A 19471-nucleotide genomic window follows, 5' to 3' on the forward strand; every position below is an offset into this window, starting at 1 on the left:
TCTATTTTGTTTTCTATCCTTTACAAGATAATTCCTAATCTTCTCTCTTTTTTTTTGATTTTACAAGAGCACTTTTTTTTGATTTTTACAAGAGCACTGAGCTGATATTTTCATAGTGCTACCTCTTACAGTTCCCAGAGCTTGTTCACGTGTATCTGTAATTAGCTGTCTCTCACTGAATATGAAAAGTCAGTTGCTTTTTCCTGTGTGTATTTACATGTATCAAAAAGCTAGCACAGCATAGTGTCATGAGATTTTTTTCAGCAGCTCTTTGAACCTGTAGTAATTCTTTGAAAGACCAGAAACTAAGAAAGCATGTTCCATTTATGATCAGCATGCCACAATTAAGTTTGATCCTATCGCACAAGTGAAAGCTCAAGGAAGCCAGAATCAGAGCTGGAGTCTGTGAAATAAGTCCATATCTTCCTAGATCAATAAAAATCAATAAACTTTGTCAACTATCACTGGACATAAGCTGGGTCTTTAGATAAGCTCTATTGCTAAACTCTTTGAAAAACACAGTAGTGCTCCTTTTTCTCTAGAAACCATTCCTGGTTAATATAACTGAGAAATCAGTAATGATCAAAGACCAGCAGCACTTCCTGCTAGGAAGTAATTGGCACCGAGACTAGACTGCAGTGCAAGGACTAGCAGAAAGACAACTGGTCACAGGCAGCTTCTTTATGGCCAAAAGGAGGTCTCTGACTTCACGCTGACACATTTTCCATGCATCTTCTGACACAGCGGACCCCGAAGTATAGTTAGGCCACCTCCATTTGCTCCTTTCCTGCAGAGCAAGCAGACAGATAGCTTATTCTCGTATCTCACCCATGGGATCTTGTAGGGATCGACACTTCCTCCTTTTCTTCTGTGTTTGCTAGAAAAAACACTGCTGGCAGCAAGAGGCACATTACCTTCTGCTTTATCTATGATTCATGGTTAAACAGTGTGATAACTAAAAGATGAAATAAAGCTGACTGAGCGAGACCAAGATGCTGCTATCGTCAAGCAACCGTGGGCAAAACTTTGTATTTGGCTTTCATTTTCATACCTCTGTGGACTTTGCTACAGGGGTTAAAAAAAAGGCAGACTTATGCAACTCCCTTCCTCAGTCAAAAGCTGCTTGAGACCATTGCTTTAAGACATGCACAGACAAAAATTATTATAAATTGGATAAAAGATCCTGTAACTTCACTTTTGAAATTCATGCTCCAGGCAATTTTGTCTGTGGAGAAGGAAACAGAATTGAAGCAAAGAAAAAAGCCAGTGAAGCACTGACACCTTTTCTGAACATATTACAAGATGGAAATCTAAAGATAATAGATGCAGAGCTGAAGGTTGATCAATGTAGTCTGGGAATTATCCAAAAGTATTGCTTAGTTTCCTGTTAGTTTAGTGATAGTTCAGTGGGATAGCCACTTACACTTCAATGGAAAGTATAGGAATGATATTTTAGCTTTCCTTGCTTCTTTAAACAGAGACATACAAAGTTACTTAAAAAATCTATATGATTTTTTTTTTAAGATAAGACCTGGTTAATCAATGCATAAAATATAATTTAAACATTTGATGTAATTAGTGTATGTACTCTGTCTATATGTTGGTATCAGTAAAACTGTTTTACATGTGTACTGGCCGATCCACAGAGAATACACTGTAGAAACAATCCTAATAAGTGACAGATGGAAAAGATGACTTAGACATTTTTAGTTCTCATTACCGTGATACGCTTAAGTACAACTGCTATCAGATAAGCTTACTGTTTGTAATGTAATACATTTGAAGATTGTCGTTAGCCATTCCATTAGCGCGCTTGATTTGCCTCAAAGAGATGACAGTAGAAGCTGGGGATGTAAGATCTGTTTCCACTGTAGTCATGGTATTACTACCATTCCTTTAACAGAAATTAAACAGCTTGTTTACTTAAGTAATGATTTAACTAGCTTACAGTCAACTATGCTATTTTTGAAGGAGTTATGCAAGTTTCATCCTTACTGTTGAATGCGGAGAAAAGTAAATAATACAAATGAGCTTAAACAAATAAAATATGCAATCAAGTCAACCTTGGAACAAGGGCCAGAACGTAACCATGTCAATGTGTAAAAACGCCTGGTGGGAGGGACACAGAGCCAGACTCCTCTCAGTGATGCCCAGTGGCAGGACAAAAGGCAACAGGCACAGACTGAAATACAGGGAATTCTGTTCAAATGTAAGCCTTTCTTACAGTGAGTGTGGTCAAACACTGGAGCAGGTCACCAGAGAGGCTCTGAGATCTCCATCCTTGGAGATATTCAAAACCCAACTGGACAAAGACCTGAGTAACTTGCTGTGTTTTATCCTGTATTGGTTTACTGCTGGGATATTCTAGAATGTGAGAGCCTTTGCAATTAATTATGCAGCCTGAATTCTCAATGGTCCCCTTTCAAAGCAGGGGGAATATTAATAGAAAAAGCCAGGGCATGTTCTTCTCTTTGGTCTGCTGCTGTGTGTGCTTATGTACCTTACACAAAAGTGTTGTGTTTCAGAACTTTGGAACACAAGGAGAGAAAAAACAAAACCAGAAAAACAATTCCAAGATGTCCTGTGGTATGATGTAAGATATCTTCGAAAAATGGCTTGAAAATATGCTAGAAGTATTAGTTATTGCCTGTTAGTTCTGCTGGACAAAGGACATGAATCTTCATGAAGTTTGAAAACACTTCTGGGACACTCAGTGAATCCCACTGAAAACCAGATAACAACCAAAAGTCATTACATCTGTCAAATCAGTTTTGTTATTAAAGGGAATGTTCCCATGATAAATGGAACAATTTAAATATACTGTCTACCCACATATTGTGGACAGGACCATCTCCTGCTTTTACCCTCAGATCTATGTTCCCTTGCGCAACACAGCGCACATCAGGTGGTTTTTGTTCTCCATCAGGAGCTCATTCCTCTTGCATGCTGTATCACTTGCCTTTGGAAGGGAAAGAACAGGGCAGAGTAAATGCAAGCTATTACTTAATACTAATGACCTTACCTACTACGTGTAAAATATTTGATTAAAGAATAGTCTATATTCTGTGCACAAACATGCATTCCCACATCTGTGGAGGGACAGGGAGAGGAAGCTCAGGAGCTATTCTCTTGCCACAGGAACCACTGCCTTTTTAGTGTGTGCGGCTCAACGCGTGTACGGTGGCGGTGCCCTCTGCCAACAAAGCATACCTGGTGTTAGTGACAGCCACAATAGCTGATCGGAATACTGCCCCACGGCTGGAATTCTGTCCCACAACTCCATGACATGGGCTGGGGAAGCAATTTGCTGAAATCCTATTTCAAGATGTAGCAAGCTTCATCTCAAGGTACATACAATGGATTTATTTTCAATACAAACGTACACTTCTGTCATGGCGAACTACAGCATGAAGGGGAGGAAAGAACGAGATGATAGTACAGGTTGTTATGGTATAGGCTATTCTCTGCTCAGTCCTTATGTCTTACCAAGTAGATTCTGCTCTTACATTGCACATTGTTACCGTGTGTTTGGTAAATGCCATTAAACAGAGCTATGGTTTGTGTTATCTGTAAGAGATCAAGAGACAGGGGTCCACAGTGCTGCCTGTTGTCCTCTCTGAGTTTTCCACGTGTCTGCAAATATTTCAGGGGAGTTTTTTCCCATTTTGAGCAGCAAAGCTGTGGCCTCAAATAGTTGCAAAGCCACAATCTCCAGACAACAGTTTGTAATGCATTGGAAAAGCCTTTAGCTTATTCGTTCCATGTTTGGGCCTACATGACTCCACAGAAGGGGAAGGTTTCAACCTGACGGGTGGGCACGAGCGTTGTTGGGGCGCTGAGGAGCAGCAGGGCCGCGGCGCGCGGGGAAATGGCGGCGGGGCACGGGCACCGGGCTGGGCGCAGGGCCCCTGCCTCCCTCCAGGGACGGAGCTGAGCCAGGAGCGCCCCGAGCCGCCCTGGAGATGGCAGCATTGAGCAATTTATTTTCCGGAGTTGGCTTGCAGCACTTGTTTCCTCCTCGGAGGTGGAAGTTGTGCACGCAGCACGTTTCGTCCCGGCTAACTGCAGAGCGCGTTGAATATTCAGTTTAACTCAGCCCACAACGATGCGGGAAAACACACTCGGCTACTTGACGCTACGCAGAATCAAATAATTTTATTCGGGGATCCTTCCCCCGGCATTTCTGTCGAGCGGGACTCGCTTGGCGGGCGGGGACACACTTCACCGGGGGGCTCGGGGGCTGCCCCGCCAGCGGCTTCCACAACCACCACGCCGCCAAATGGCGTCGCCGCCTCCTCCTCGCTCCCCTCCTCGCCTCAGCGCGGCCCGGGCGCCGCCTCCCTGACTGACGGGCGGCGGCACCAATGCGGGCCGCGGCCCCCGGCGGGCGGAGCTGGGGCTGGAGTCGGGGCCGGGCCCGGCGGTGGCGGCGGCGGCGGCCCCCGCGGCCGCGCTGAATGAGGGCAGGGAGGGAGCGGAGGGAGGGAGCGGAGGGCTGGCCGGGAGCCTGGCGGCGGCAGTGGCGGCGGCTCCGGGGATGGTCCACGCAGCGGCGCCGTCCCGCGTCGTTCTCCTCGGAGCGAGCCTGAGCCGCGGCGGCGGGCGGAGGGGGTCCCCGCCACCGGTCTGGGTGCGGGGCGCCGGGAAAGTCCGCGGAGAAGCCGGCCCGCAGGGAGCCGCCGCCGGCCTGGGGCGCGGGAGGGGGCTGCGCCGCCGGGCGCCGAGGCGCTGCCGCCTGGAATGAGGAGGAGGAGGAAGAGGGGATGTGCCTGCCTGCCTGCCTGCCGCCGCCGCGCCTGGAGATGGCACTTTGTGCGCCTAACGAGATGGGACTGAATGGGGTCGCCAGCCTCCTCCGCACGGCCGAGCGGGAGAAGCAGCAGCAGCAGCAGCAACCTCAGCGCTGATACTTGGAGGGCGGCTGCCTTGTGGTTGTTTGTTATTTTTGTTTTATTTTTTGGGGGGACGAAGAGTGCTTTTTTTTTTTTTTTTTTTTTCGGGTGCAAAGCCCGGACTTCGCAAAACAATCTCCGCCCCCAAGAGGATATTTAATCTGCAGCAGAAATCGCTACTCGCGGAGGCAAACTTGCGAAGGGAAGCGGGGTGCTGGGCCAGGCGGGCATCCCCGGCCCGCAGGATGCGTGTCCCCTCCCCGGCCGCTGCTCCTGGGACGAGGCTTTCGGCTGCACCGAGCGGGACTGGACTTTTTATGGACACGGTCACCCATCTGAGGGCGATTCGGGCATAAACAGCGACACAAACTCTGATTTGGTGCTGGAAGCTGCCTCTGCCGCTGAACAGCTGCTTGCCCCCTGCTTCTGCCCTGTTTTCAAAAGGGGATCCTGAGCTCTTTTGCCTTTTTTTTTTTATTATTATTATTAATTGTTGTTGCATGAATTTTGTTTTAGGTGGTTGTCTTTTCCGGCTGGCTTGGCTGTTTTGGGGTTTTGTGTACTACTGACTGCTGTAACAGCACCGCCACCTCTCGCCATGGCCAGCCCCACAGATAATAACGAGGGCTTCTTCTCAGATGTCAGAAAGGTGGGTTACTTGCGCAAACCCAAGAGCATGCATAAACGCTTTTTCGTGCTGAGGGCAGCCAGCGAGTCTGGACCCGCCCGGCTGGAGTATTACGAGAATGAGAAGAAATGGAGACACAAGTCAGGGGCCCCCAAGCGCTCCATCCCACTGGAAAGCTGCTTCAACATCAACAAACGGGCTGACTCCAAGAACAAGCACCTGGTGGCCCTCTACACCAAGGACGAGCACTTTGCCATTGCAGCTGACAGCGAGCCTGAGCAGGAGAGCTGGTACCAAGCGCTGCTGCAGTTGCACAACCGGGCCAAGGGCCACCACCACCTCCACCACCATCACCACCACCACCACAGCGATGTCACCTTTGGAGGCAGCAGCGTGGGGCTGGGGGAAGCGGGAGAGGACAGCTACGGCGAGGTAGCCCCTGGTCCAGCTTTTAAGGAGGTTTGGCAAGTAATCCTGAAGCCTAAGGGGCTAGGCCAGACAAAGAACCTGATTGGCATCTACCGCCTGTGCCTGACTAACAAGACCATCAGCTTTGTGAAGCTGAACTCTGATGCGGCTGCTGTGGTGCTGCAGCTGCTCAATATCCGCCGCTGTGGTCACTCCGAGAACTTCTTCTTCATTGAGGTGGGGCGCTCGGCTGTGACCGGGCCCGGTGAGTTCTGGATGCAAGTGGATGACTCGGTGGTGGCGCAGAACATGCACGAAACCATCCTGGAGGCCATGCGAGCCATGAGTGAGGAATTCCGGCCCCGCAGCAAGAGCCAGTCCTCCTCCAACTGTTCCAACCCCATTTCAGTGCCCCTCCGTAGTAGGCACCACATCAACAACCCTCCGCCCAGCCAAGTGGGGCTCAGTCGCCGTTCCAGGACTGAGAGTGTCACAGCCACCTCTCCTGCCGGCGGAGGGGGTGGAGGCACGGGTGGCAAACCCAGCTCTTTCCGGGTTCGCGCATCAAGCGATGGGGAAGGCACAATGTCAAGGCCTGCCTCAGTGGATGGTAGCCCAGTTAGTCCCAGTGCCAACCGGACACACTCACATAGACATCGTGGTAACTCCAGGCTCCATCCTCCGCTCAACCACAGCCGTTCCATCCCGATGCCTTCCTCGCGCTGCTCTCCTTCAGCCACCAGCCCAGTCAGCCTGTCATCCAGTAGCACCAGTGGCCATGGCTCCACGTCGGACTGCCTGTTTCCACGAAGGTCTAGTGCTTCTGTTTCTGGCTCCCCTAGTGATGGTGGATTTATTTCTTCTGATGAGTATGGTTCTAGCCCGTGTGACTTTCGCAGCTCTTTTCGCAGTGTCACCCCAGATTCGTTGGGGCACACCCCACCAGCTAGGGGTGATGAAGAGCTCAACTACATCTGCATGGGGGGGAAGGCCACCTCATCTTGCTGCAGCCTGGCAGCTCCCAATGGCCACTTCATCCCACGCACCTGCCACCCGCAGCAGCAGCCCCGCTACCCTAGTACGCCGTGCTGTCCCCGAGGTGGCAGCGAGGATGTTGCCGACTTGGAGAAGGCCTTCAGAAAGCGGACTCACTCTGCAGGTACTTCACCCACCATCTCCCACCAGAAGACCCCCTCACAGTCTTCAGTAGCCTCCATTGAGGAGTACACAGAGATGTTGCCTTCTTACCCCTGTGGCGGTGGCCGGCTGCCATCCTACCGGCACTCTGCCTTTGTGCCCACTCACTCCTACCCAGAGGAGTGTCTGGAGATGCACCACCTGGATGGTGGCCACCATCGGACCAACTCTGCCCCTCACACAGATGACGGCTACATGCCCATGTCACCTGGCGTGGCCCCTGTCCCCAGCGGCGGGGCGCCCCCCAAGGGCGGTGACTACATGCCCATGAGTCCTAAGAGTGTGTCGGCCCCACAGCAGATCATCAACCCCGGCAGGGGGGGCCGCCACCCTCCAGCCACGGTGGACTCCAACGGCTACATGATGATGTCCCCTAGTGGCAGCTACTCCCCGGACAGTGGCTCCGCAGGCTACGGCAAGATCTGGACGAATGGTGCCGGCCACCACCCGAAGCTCTCGGTGGAGAGCAATGAGGGGAAGCTCCCTTGTGGCGGCAGCGACTACATCAACATGTCCCCGGCCAGCGGCTCCACCACCAGCACACCACCCGACTGCTACTTTGGGGGCGCGGGGCAGCCGGGCGTCGAGGAGGCTGCTGCCGTGGCCCACCACAAGCCCATCTACTCCTACTTCTCACTGCCACGCTCCTTCAAACACGTGCACCGGCGCGGTGGTGGGACAGCGGGTGAGGAGGGCAGCCCCCAGCCCCGCGTTGCCCTTGGTTCCAACCGCCTCCTCTATGCTGCCGAGGACTCGTCCTCCTCTGCCAGCAGCGACAGCCTGGGTGGCGGTGGTGGTGGCCCTGACGGTGTCCCCCCGTCCCACCCACAGCCGCCACGCAAGGTGGACACGGCCGTGCAGACCAAGGGCCGCCTGGCGCGACCCACACGCCTGTCGCTCGGCGGCCCCAAGGCCAGCACCCTGCCGCGGGCCCGGGAGCAGCCCCCGCTGCTGCTGCCCCCGGAGCCCAAGAGCCCGGGCGAGTATGTCAACATCGAGTTCATCGCCAGCGACAAGCCGCCCTTCCCCGTGGCTGCCCTGGGCCTGCCACGGCTGCCAGGGAGCGAGGCTGCTGAGGAGTACATGAACATGGAGCTGGGCCCGCGGGCAGCCCCTGCGGTTCCCTCCAGCCGGGACTACGTGACCATGCGGCTGGGGGGCTCCTGCTCCGACAGCCCCTCGCCCTCCTCGCCAGCCCTCCTGCTGGGTTACGCTGATAAACCCCCAGCGGTGGCTTCCCCGGAGTTGGCGGCGGCGGCGCCTCCGCGCTCCTCGTCCTCCTCCCTGCTCGGGGGGCCTGGTGCGGGCAGCGCCTTCACCCGCGTGAGCCTCAGCCCCGGCCGCACGCCCAGCGCCAAAGTGATCCGTGCCGACCCGCAGGGCGGCCGCCGGCGGCACAGCTCAGAGACCTTCTCGTCCACGCCAACGGCTGCCCGTGGAGCACCAGGGGGCTGCCCCGGGGCACCGTTCCCCTGTGGGGGCGTGGGGGGAGCCGAGGAGGTGAAGCGCCACAGCTCGGCCTCCTTTGACAACGTGTGGCTGCGGCCCGCCGCCGGGGAGGCGGCCGGAGCCCCCGCTGCCCGCAGGGAGCCTGGGGCTGCCCCCGCATTGGAGAACGGGCTCAATTATATTGACCTGGACCTGGTGAAGGATTTTGGGCACCACCGCCACCACCACCACCATCATCACCTGCACCCCGCCACTGAGGGCGCCTCCCTGTCGGGGGGGAAGCCCCCGCCACCGCCGCAGCCCAAGTCCCCGAGCCAGCCTCGTGGGAGCGGCCACCCCAGCGATGACTCGAGCGCGTACGCCAGTATCAGCTTCCAGAAGCGGGAGGAGATGTAGGAGCCAGGCGCCAGCCAGGGAAGGTGAGCCCCGCCGCCGGCACCGGGCTCCACGGGGGTGCCGGGACCCTCATGGTGGGCATCAGGGAAGTGTGGGTGGCTCTTAGTCCCTTTGGGGCGGCTCTGAGTCCCTTGGGGTGGCTCTGCTGCCCGTCTGCACCCGAGTACCTGCTGCCTGGCCTTGTTGCAGGCTGCCCGAGGGTGCAGCACCCTGGAGGTGGGGGCCAGGGTCCCCTCTGGTGAGGGTGCTTCCAGAACAGGCTGGGGTGCTCCTGCTGAGACGGAGATGGGACTTGGTTGTGGCACTGCCTCATCTCCTCAGCGTTTAGGATTGGGTGTATTTCAGAAGTGGGCGTAGGAAATGAACAAGTGAAGTAGCTGAGGGTGTAGGGCTGGAAATAGGAAGCTCCCATTTTAATCCCTGTTTGGTCAGTAATCGCTCTTGTGGCCGAGGTAAGGCAGTGACCCACACCAACTCTTGTTATCCCACACATGAAGCATGGCTAATGGCACCTACCTCATAGGGCTGTGATGAGTGTTGATTCAGCTTTGCTTGGAAAGGACTGTGGATTTGAGAAAGATTTGAAAGTCTTCAAAGCCCTGTATCCATCCCTCATGCTTCAGCTGATAGGAAGCGTGGCTGTCCGGGGCTTGCAGCAGTATTACAGACTGCATGAGAAACGGGCCCTGAAAACTGTGCCTTTGCCATTGGCTGCATTGGTGTGCTTTATTTTCCCTTACAACTTTCCTCTTTTAATCTGGGAAAATCTTCTGCCAGGCTGCCACATCTTGATGACAGGTGTAAGGTGAGCGGGGCATCATCACAAGCATTGTGATGTTCCTGCTACATAGCAACGTAACGCAGCACGGAGCAAACGCATCCTGCTGAGAGCCCGGGAAATGCGTTACCGTGCGTGTGGATGGGTCCTAGTGAAAGGTGAGCAGCAGTGCTGCGGGCGAGCACTGTTAGCTAGCTGCCTGGTTTGTTGTGCTGTGATGCTTGCCGTTAGTGGATTTCTGTGTATTGGAGCAACAGCGATCCCAGCAGTGTGAGCAGGTATTACTATGAACGTAAACAAGGAGATACGAGGGGCTGAATCTCATACCGCTGTTTATTATTTTATTGGAAGCATAATAATGTTTGTATTGTGTGTTCACTCGGTGTGAGGGAATGCTGGGAGCTGGTGTTGGAAAGGTGCCTGGGATCATCGCTTCCATGTTACTCTGGGACACGTTTATATACCTGAACAAAGGCGAAATAAGCTCTCCGTATTTGCTGCTTAGCACTTCCACTGTTGCCTGTTAGAGCAATGCGGTGCTAAGTACTGGTCTTAGGTGACCTATGAACGGCAGATTCATTGCAGTGTTCGAGGTGAGGTTTCACATGAGCACGGGTACTGCAGGTCTGCTTCGAATGGTGCCTGTAGGAAACAATCGTTTCCGTGGCTGTGTGACAGGAGCGTGCTGGTTGTCACAATGCTTGGTGAGCAGCCGTACCCGCCACGCCTTTCTTCTGGAAGCGCTTTCAAGCGGCCGTCTGGGCTGGCTGTGTCGTGCCGCCCTGACCTGTGAGTCCCTGGCTGCCTAGGGCAGCGCTGAGCTCCTGGCGCGGGGATGTTCGCCGGAGCATGCAGCGTGTTGTGCTCACGTCGGTGGGTGTATTGCTATTTTTTCCTGTTCTGTGCTAAGATTGGGGGAGCAAGCGTGAGAGAAAATCCACTGCTGAGATCTGGATGAATGATAAATGTGTGAGAGGAAGAGAGTGCAGGTCTGAGGAGGAGCAGTGCCACAGCTGTTTACTTGCACAGATTTTTGCACCTGCGCTGCTTACGTTGCTGCAGACACCTTGCCTTAATTGATCTGGTGTGTCACCGCTAATGTAAAGGCTGCAGCAGATTTTCCATCCTGGAGGTAGGGCGATCCCCACTGTGCTTGCGCTGTGCAGCGGGATCAGGACAGGAGAGACCCGGCACCAGGAGATGCTGGAAAGCATCACGCAGCTGTTCGCAGAGAAGCGTGGTGAAAGGTAGTGTCTAGCAGAGTAATTGCTATTTGAAGTTGGTTCTTATTTCCCCGAATTAGGATTGGACTAAACGAGTACAGCTTCTGGGAGGCCAGGAAGAGTCGGTTTGTAATTATGTGGGGAGTCAGCAGCCGTGCCTGTTCCCGTGCCCTCCCCTTTATCCAGCTCGGTTGCTTGCAGCTTGCTCAGATGTTAACTCGTTGGACTCCCGTTTCCCACGCTGCATTCCTGACCATCAGCTGCAACTTTCCTCAGAATTCAGCCCAACTAGCTCATCTTCTTGAGTGTGTTAAGGAAAAAAAATTGTGTTACACCATGTTGACGTCTGTTTTTAGACCAGTCCTCAGACCTTTTCTGCTTTGCGGGTAGAACTGGGGTTAGGCAGGGGAATCGGCCCATGTAGGGCACACCTTATGCCATCCTTAAGAAAATCTGCCCGGAGGTGAGTGATTTATAGGCCTGCAAACAGTCTGCTTGCACATGCCTGCAAAAGCTGTTGAGCACCTTAAGCTAAACTGTTCTCCTGTGAGCGGGGAGCGCTCCGGGTCCCAGAGCTCTGTGCGCCCTCCCCAAGGAGCCGCTGAGCATCGCCCCGCGCTGCTCCTGCAGACACGGCTGGTGGGGCACTGGCTGCGAGAGCAGGGGGGCTGCTCCTGCTGCTTCTCATGCTGCTGCTTTTCCTCATGCTGCCTGAGCAGTGTGGAGTAGCAAGGGGAAGCCACTTGGGCCGTTCGCAGGTACAGCAGAGAAGGGAGAACATCAGGACCTGGGGAGGGAGAGGCAAAGCTGCAGGTGTTGGAATAAGGGATGGGGAAGGCTGCTTTAAGTGCCCTTGCTTTGTTCTCCATGCTTTTGTAGCTGTGGGTTGTTACTTAACGCTTTTAATCTCAGAAGTGGCAGAAGGACTGAATGTGCTATTTCTTTACTTTCTTTTTTCTCCCTTTCCATAGAGCAGTCTTCCTTCCCTCCTCTCCAGCAAAGGCCAAAACTATTTGGACAACTCTTGTTTTACCCATTCTGGAACTATCTGTTGTTCCAGACTACAAGGCAAGGACCTCACATGTTTGCCATTCAGCTCCCAGTGGGTAAAATTATTGCTGTTGCTTTGCTGCAAGCCAGCTTGCTCCTCTTTTCCTTGCTGCCCTGTCCTTTCCCCCATCCCTGCCACCTCCAGGTTGCTGAGGCATTACATTCTGCAGGGGTTTTATCCTCATTCAAGTGGTACTTATTTCTCCTAACACTAAAGATAGTAGGTGAAATAATCATTGATTTGCAAATTTTTTTTAAAAAATATAAAAATCTCTCCCATCCATAGCATTTCTCTGCACTCCCCCTCAAATCCCATTGCTTTCCCTGTCATATGTTCCTGGCTGCGTTGTAAGGTGTGGCCCTGCCCTAGCCTTTCTTCTCTCATCCTTTTAAAAGTTCAGTGGTTTACAGGCTGCCCTGCAAGCTCCTCTGCCCACACATTTCCCTCTCCTTGTGAGAAGTGGATATTGCTGCGTGTGCCTAGCCCAGCCGGTGGCTCCTTGGTGCTTGGATCCCATGACAGGTGGACTTTCATGCATTAGTGGCCAAATCCTGCTGGAAGACACCGGCCTGTGACACGAGGAAGCTGAGGCTGTAGCTGGGGAGTGGGGGGAGCAGTGTTGCTGTAAGGCATTTTCCTCCTGCTCAGGATTTTGCATGCACAGATGAGCAGATATCGTGGATGTGCTTCTTACCTGCTTTTGGAGTTGCTGTGTGAAGAGAAACCTCCTAGAATTAGCAGGGGTATGAAGATGAGCAGCTGATAGCTTGTGTTCAGAGAATACAGTCAAAAAATATTCCAAAAAGGAAACCATTAGACGTTGGCTCTTGAGAAACAGGAAAGGCTGAAGCAGGATGGCAGAATGAATCCAGGTACGTGGCTTTGATCTCCAGAGCTTCAAAGCAAAGACATTATTCCCCCGCCTCATTTCCATTTCGTTGATGAGTCTGAGAACTTGTGAAAGTGAGCACTAATAACACTGAATGGAATATGTGCAGCCTGAGCAAGTGGTAACTTGGCTTCCTTGCAGCTTTAATGATGCCTCTCTGCCCGGCGCGTGGTGGGCGTTTGGGTGCTGGAGGAAACCAGCATGCAGGGCAAGGACGTCTGTAACGTGCCCCTGCCTCGTGTCCGCGTCCAGTTAAAGCAAAGCACTACCGAGGTGAAAAGCTCGAATGTATATTTTGCTTCTGAAAATACACATAATGGTAAACAGAAAATAACTCGGGTGATTGGTGTCTGATATATCTGGAATGGTTTGTTGGCACGTTGCTTGTTTTTTTTTTACTTTATTTATTTTTTAATAGTTTTCAATAGTTGGTTTTGCTTCCTCGAGTCAGAAGCTTAAGGTGGAACAACTTAAACACAGCAATTGCCAAAACAAGACGTGTACCATTAAAATAAGTTTTGGGGGGAGGTTGTTTCCAGAACTGAAAGAACAGAAGTTTCCCTCGTTTTGGGTCAGCACCAACACAAATACCAGTACATTATGAAAGTTTTCCATGCTCTATGGGTATTCTGTAGACAAAACAGTCGATTTTTTACTGTATGCACACACCAGTTTTCCCCATACCTAATTATTTGCCAAAATTGAGCCTCTGTCTCCGCATACTTGCATATTTGCAGTTCTCCTGCTTAACAAGACCACAAGCTTATTATTAATGCGTTTCTTTTTTTTTTTTCTTTTCATTCTTTCATAATTGAGATGGTAGATCAGTTCCTTTAATATAGCTATGTTGCATTTTAGTATTGATTTATTCCCTCCCTCCCTTGATTTTAATGACAGGCTTCTTAAGAGTTTTCTTTTTTGTTTTCCTGGCTTAAAAATTGCAGCTGTATGATTTATAAACCAACGCAGTAGATAATGAAGTACTATCTGGACTTCTCTAGCCCATAGGTTTCATATTTAGTCAATGTTTTCAAATTTAAACCACATTCAGAAACCAGTTCAAACGAAACAGGACATTGCGGGGCCAGGAGGATGCTCGTTTTTAACTAGCAGCTGTGGCGAGTCATGTGTTTCCTTAGATAACACTTATAAATGGGGAATTACAACCCCTAAACAAAGCGCAGCAAGCAGCTCTGGAGGAGGAATGCCGACTGACTGACACCCCTAGTATGTTGCGTTGTTTCAGGGATGCTTTGTGTTAGCCGGAATTTTGCTATTTGTTAGGACTATACAGTACGTCATGACTCTTTATAGGTACATAAATGCAAGTACTTTAACTAAAGGGTGCTTGAATATTCTTTTGGACAAGTTGCAGTAAGTTTACAATAGATTGTTTGTGAAGGATTATTTTTTTGTTTATGTACAAAAATCACTTGTACAATAATCAGAACAGAGCATGTCCACTTCCAGAGATTCAGTAAAGTCACTAGTGAAAGTAAACTTAAAAATACGTTTTAGTGTCCAGTGATATGGGAGAAATACAGATAGACTTTTCCAAAACTAATTAGACACTGGATTTAATCTCTGTTCCAAGTAGCACTGGAAACTAGTTACTGCATTTGATTGACAGTTTTGAAATATATTAGGTAAAAGGTAGGAGGGAAAATGGGGGAGATGCTGTTGCTGGGCCCCCTACTTTGGCTGGGAGAGAAACTATGGGATGCTGACATGAGATAATGGGAACTGGAGGCACTGACCAGGGAACAGTTGTAGGAACTGGTAGGGTAGGGAGCTGGGAGTGGGGCATAGAAAGGACTTGGGGGACACAGAGAAGCTGTGGCATGATGATGTGGGTGGAGAGAGCTACAGGGTGCTTGTGGTCCGATGAGAATTGGGGTGGAGGTGTGTGAAAGTTTGAGGAATAGTAGAGAGAGAGGCGGAAAGCCTGTATATATACAAAGAGTTTATTCCAGAGGTGCTCATTTAGCATGGTGCTGCAGTTTCTTGAAAGTGTTTTTACTTCTATATTTTTCTTTTCACCTTTATAACTGGTAGACATTATTTAGAAAGCATATGTACCCCTTACTTGTGATATTTTATTTTTATATATTATTTGGTCAGTTTGCTGGCCTTAACAGGATGATGTGCATTGGTAAGGTAAGCCGAATTTGCCTCAGGCTCTTCTTTCCCGAGTTCTTTGTCTTCTAGCATCCCTGTCACAACCACAACAGTAAACCACAGCTAGGGATATGAGTTAAGTACAAAGCAAATAAGAATGAGTGACTTTTAACATGTGAAAGAATCTTGTTATTATAAAACGTGTCGTGAAAGGAGAACTATATTCACACAGACTTTCTTTCATGGCAGTGTTTTCTTCTTTACGCTGTACTGCTTGGACAGTTATGATAAATTGATTTAAAATGAGGTTCACTAGTGTTTTGTGATTTGTCTTTCGGATTAGTAAGTATAGATTCCCTTAAAACTCTTTAGTGTAAAGAATATCTTGTAAAAGAAGATTTAAAATGGCAAAAATGTTATGGCTTGTTACAGCAGATCTTGAGGTTTTCATTTTGTGGTGAAAACAGCAATGCAAATATATTAATATTAACAAATGTATCTAAATTCCCAATTTGTCAGAATGCTAAGAGCTGGCTTTTGGCTTTCCATGTGTAATAAGACATATTAGAGTACCTATGCATAAAAGCGAGTAGCGGCATTCTGTTTTTACATCATTCTGTGTTTTAGATAAATGGGGATTATGATGGTTGTTATTCTGACTTCGTGAGATAAAGGCAATGAAGGAGAGATGTCAGTAACTTAAAAAAGATTCTGAAGCTTAACAGCTTTATTCTCCACTTACAGAAATATTGAGAAATATAACAAAAGCCAAGGTGTGAACAGATAAAGGAGATTTAAATAAGTCTGGCGCTCTTAACTAACTAAAAGATGTCTTGATATATATCTCTCTGATCATGTTTGACACATCTAGGTCATGTTCTCTGAAGACTATTATTAGAGATTTAACCTTGGGTAATTGCAAACTGTATTTTCTTCAGAGGAGTTTTTGATCAGGTAGGTGGGACAGTGAAAGTTTGTTTGTGTTCAACTGTTTGTAATAATTTGGGGGCCTAGTTAAAAGACCTGCTGTCAGCCGCCTGAACCGTGTGATGAGGTGCACCATTCCTGTGCCGTAGCACAGATTTGCCTGTGTATGTTTTGACAACTGTTGTTAAATTCCATTTATTTGGGAGCTGGGGATGTGCAAAAAATAGCCTATTAAATTTTCAAGTAAGATGCACTTCTGGCGGAAAGGAATTAGGTTGTAAGAGTGTTTCACTCGTTACAGCTAGTAGAACTACTGAAGTGTGTTTGTGCATTTGAACTGTCTGATGATACATGTTGTAAATGCAGGAAGGCAGTAGTGTGGGAGCATCTACAGCTTCCTTTTAATTTGCTGTGTATTTTTTGTTTGTTTTCCAGTCTGTGTAGGTTGGATATTTGTAAGTTGCTAGGGCATCTAAGCACTGGACAAGTTTTCTTTGAAATACGGAATCTGAAGAAAAATGTGAAATATCCATCAGCCTTGATTCTTGTCACCTTTCAGCGATCTGGCTTTTGGTGTGGTGCACGGTGTTTGCTAAAACATACCTATGGGGCAGCGACTCCTTAAGCTGGCTTTGCTGCTCAGTAAACTGCATAACTAGGCTCTGCAGGGGGGCTGCCCTTCAGTGGAGCAGTCCCCTGAAGAGGGGGGAAAAAAACAGCCGGAGTGAAGGAGATTAAGGCAAACCAAAAAAATCTTCAACAAACAACAACCAGACCAACCCCAAGCCCCCTTCATCCTCCTCACGAGCTAATGGACACATGGACATCAGCAGTAACATCACAGTCAAGCGGTGTCTATAGACACTTGCCTTTGTCAAGAGAATGAAAGGACCTCCTGGAGCGTAGATTGAGGTAGAAGATTGGCTGAGTTCGTTGCTGCTCTTGCAGCATATCTTGGTTTGACTCCCGTTGCTTATCAGTTTGTAAGTGACCGCAGAGGAGTGGGGCGGGGAGCTGGAGCTGTGACTTTGTTGCTTCAGTTCGGACCCCAGCTTCCCGTTCCCTGCGCTGCGTGCGAGATGCAGAAAGACGTCCCGGTGACAGCAGATTGTGTCAGTGAGGATATCTAGATTAAAGCACTGGATGGTAATTCATCTTCAGCATAGCTGGCCTGCTTTTGAAGAACAGGTTACATGTTAGAAAAGATATTTTTTTTACCCCTAGAGAATAGGAACAAGCAACCTTCTACTTTGGATTATATCCTTGAGGATATTTCCTTCCATAGTATTGTTGCATTTCATGGAAGAGACCAGTGCAGGTAGCACAGCTGCATGGTTGTAGAAAGGGGTAGGGTCTCTGCTCTCTGGGGACAGTGACGGGACCCGAGGGAACAGCATGGAGCTGGGACAGGGGAGGGTCAGGCTGGGGGTTAGGGAAAGGTTCTGCACCCAGAGGGTGGTTGGGCACTGAACAGGCTCCTCAGGGCAGTGGTCACAGCACTGAGCTGCTGGAGCTCAAGGAGCATTTGGGCAGCGCTCTCAGACACATGGCCTGGTTTTGGGGTGGTCCTGTGTGGAGTCAGGGGTTGGACTCGATGGTCCTTGTGGGTCCCTTCCAACTCAGGACATTCTGTGATTCTGTGGCACCTAGGCTTGCTCGGAGGGTTCAGAATGACTCAGATGTCCGCAAGGTGATGTATTGCTCCTTGTGGTGGGGATGAAGATCTCTGCAATGGCTACGTGAAGAGTGAGCAACGCTCATCTTCCTGCAGTGATAGTCAATTCAAGCTACGCAATTTTCATCTGCTGAAAATGAGTGACAATTGAAATCCTTAGGATGGTCACAATATGGTTTGGGCAGGTATGAACTGTTTTGGTAAAGGTGAAAAAAATGCCTCCCTTAACCTGCTACACTTAATCTATTTCTCTTTTTTGACTTCTCTGCTTGCAAAGCACAGGCACAGTGCACCAGCCTTTCTTGCTTTGCTGTGTTATGGTGTTTGTAGCACTTCGTCCATTTTTGATTTTCTGCATTGCAGAACAAAGTTGAGTATTTATTTTTTTAAGTAACGGCAGCTAAACTTCAGAATAATAAATATTTATTGTCCTTAAAAGCAACGGAAAGTGCACGAGTACTAGATAGCTAATGGCTTGATCACATACGTAAAATGAACCAGAGGTAAGGAAACCCTAGCATTTTACAGCTTAGGTGTGCCGAAACACCCAGAACCAGAGGAAACTCTCCTTCTGCCTTGGTTGAGGAATCTCAACAAGCAGGCTGGCTGCTGCAGCTTGGGTGTGGGCCTGCAAGATGTTGGGGCAGATTTAAGCAGCGTGCTGTGCTGAGAAGGGTGGGCTCACCTTGGCCTTTGCTCCTGCTGCTCCTTTTGTTCTGCCTTCGGAGGGGGCAGGCAGCGTGCAGGGATGCCCGTGTCGTTCTGCCTTATTTTTCAGCTGGCGTGGGGAGCAGAGCGAGCCTGTGACAGGTCAGGGAGCTGCACCAGCCATGGAGATGTGGCCAGGACCAGGGGCATCTGCAGCAGTTGTGCCTTGACTCATTCTATACAAGTAACAGCGACTGTAGTTAGGTCGGCTTATTATTTAGTAACTTGTTTATATTTTCCCATTTTGCACATAACAGCATGCAGTTTTCTGAGAAACGGCAAAATAAAAAGTATAAAGAGGAATTTAGTTTGTTTAGGAAGCTGTAGGTTGAAAGCTGTAAATATTTTTCTTATTGAAGGTTAATATTTGTCCTAGCATCAATATTTTGGAAATAATCTTGTATTTTGTTGACGTTATATAATCATCTGGTGAACATCAGCTGAGTGTGCTGGAAGTCCTTGGACATCCTGATCGGGTTGTGTAGAGTGTGACATTTCCATCTATCTTAGTTTGAGGTGCCAGAGGCAGACGATGCTGAGTGGAAAGGAGCGGTGGTGGAAGCGGGACGGGGCCCGGTCAGCTCCCTTCCCCTCCCAGCGCTGCGCTTGGAGCAGGCGCGGGGAACCGCTGTAGGTCGAGCATGTAAATGGTGAAACTTCACTCTTAAATGGGCCAACGTAGCTGAGGAACTTGTACGCAGCTCAGCCTCGAATGCTTTAAACAATTTTAGGGGAACAAAACTTTCATATATGTTTCATTCTTCTTGGTGTGAAACTTCTTTTCCTCGCAAGCTGTGGTGCAAGGGAAAAGCCCGTCTGGAGGTGTGCAGGCATGTAGCTAGGGCATGTTTTTTCAGGCCTTTGAACTAGGTTAGGAATGTGTCTCAAGATGGAAGAATGAATAGTTATTTGGTGCTTTTAGCCTCCGGGCTCAAAGCCAGCGAGAGGAATGTTATTGTGTCTTCAGAGCCTGGTGCACGCCAGCCCGTGTTGAGCAGGGGCTGGCATGGCTCGGCGTCACCCGCGCCCTGCCACCCGGGGGTGTTTCTTCGGGTGGGTGGCTCTGGAAAATGGGGTGCATCTTTTCAGTTAGGGACTACCCCTTAGAGCAGAGGGATTGCCTGCACGGAAA

At 49.9% G+C, this 19471-nt stretch overlaps 1 protein-coding gene across 1 annotated transcript in view; it reads left to right on the plus strand.

The window, feature by feature from the left end:
• The window catches only part of IRS1 (insulin receptor substrate 1), a 71944-nt gene that overhangs the window by 15297 nt on the left and 37176 nt on the right, over positions 1 to 19471 (plus strand). Inside the window, exon 2 of the mRNA XM_040566927.1 lies at positions 5409 to 8993. Coding sequence (XP_040422861.1) covers positions 5409 to 8970 — 3562 coding nt within the window. The 3' untranslated portion in view covers positions 8971 to 8993. The remainder of the gene's footprint in view (positions 1 to 5408; positions 8994 to 19471) is intronic.

The sequence above is a fragment of the Cygnus olor genome, chromosome 9 (genome assembly GCF_009769625.2).
Source record: "Cygnus olor isolate bCygOlo1 chromosome 9, bCygOlo1.pri.v2, whole genome shotgun sequence".
Classification (NCBI taxonomy): domain Eukaryota; kingdom Metazoa; phylum Chordata; class Aves; order Anseriformes; family Anatidae; genus Cygnus; species Cygnus olor.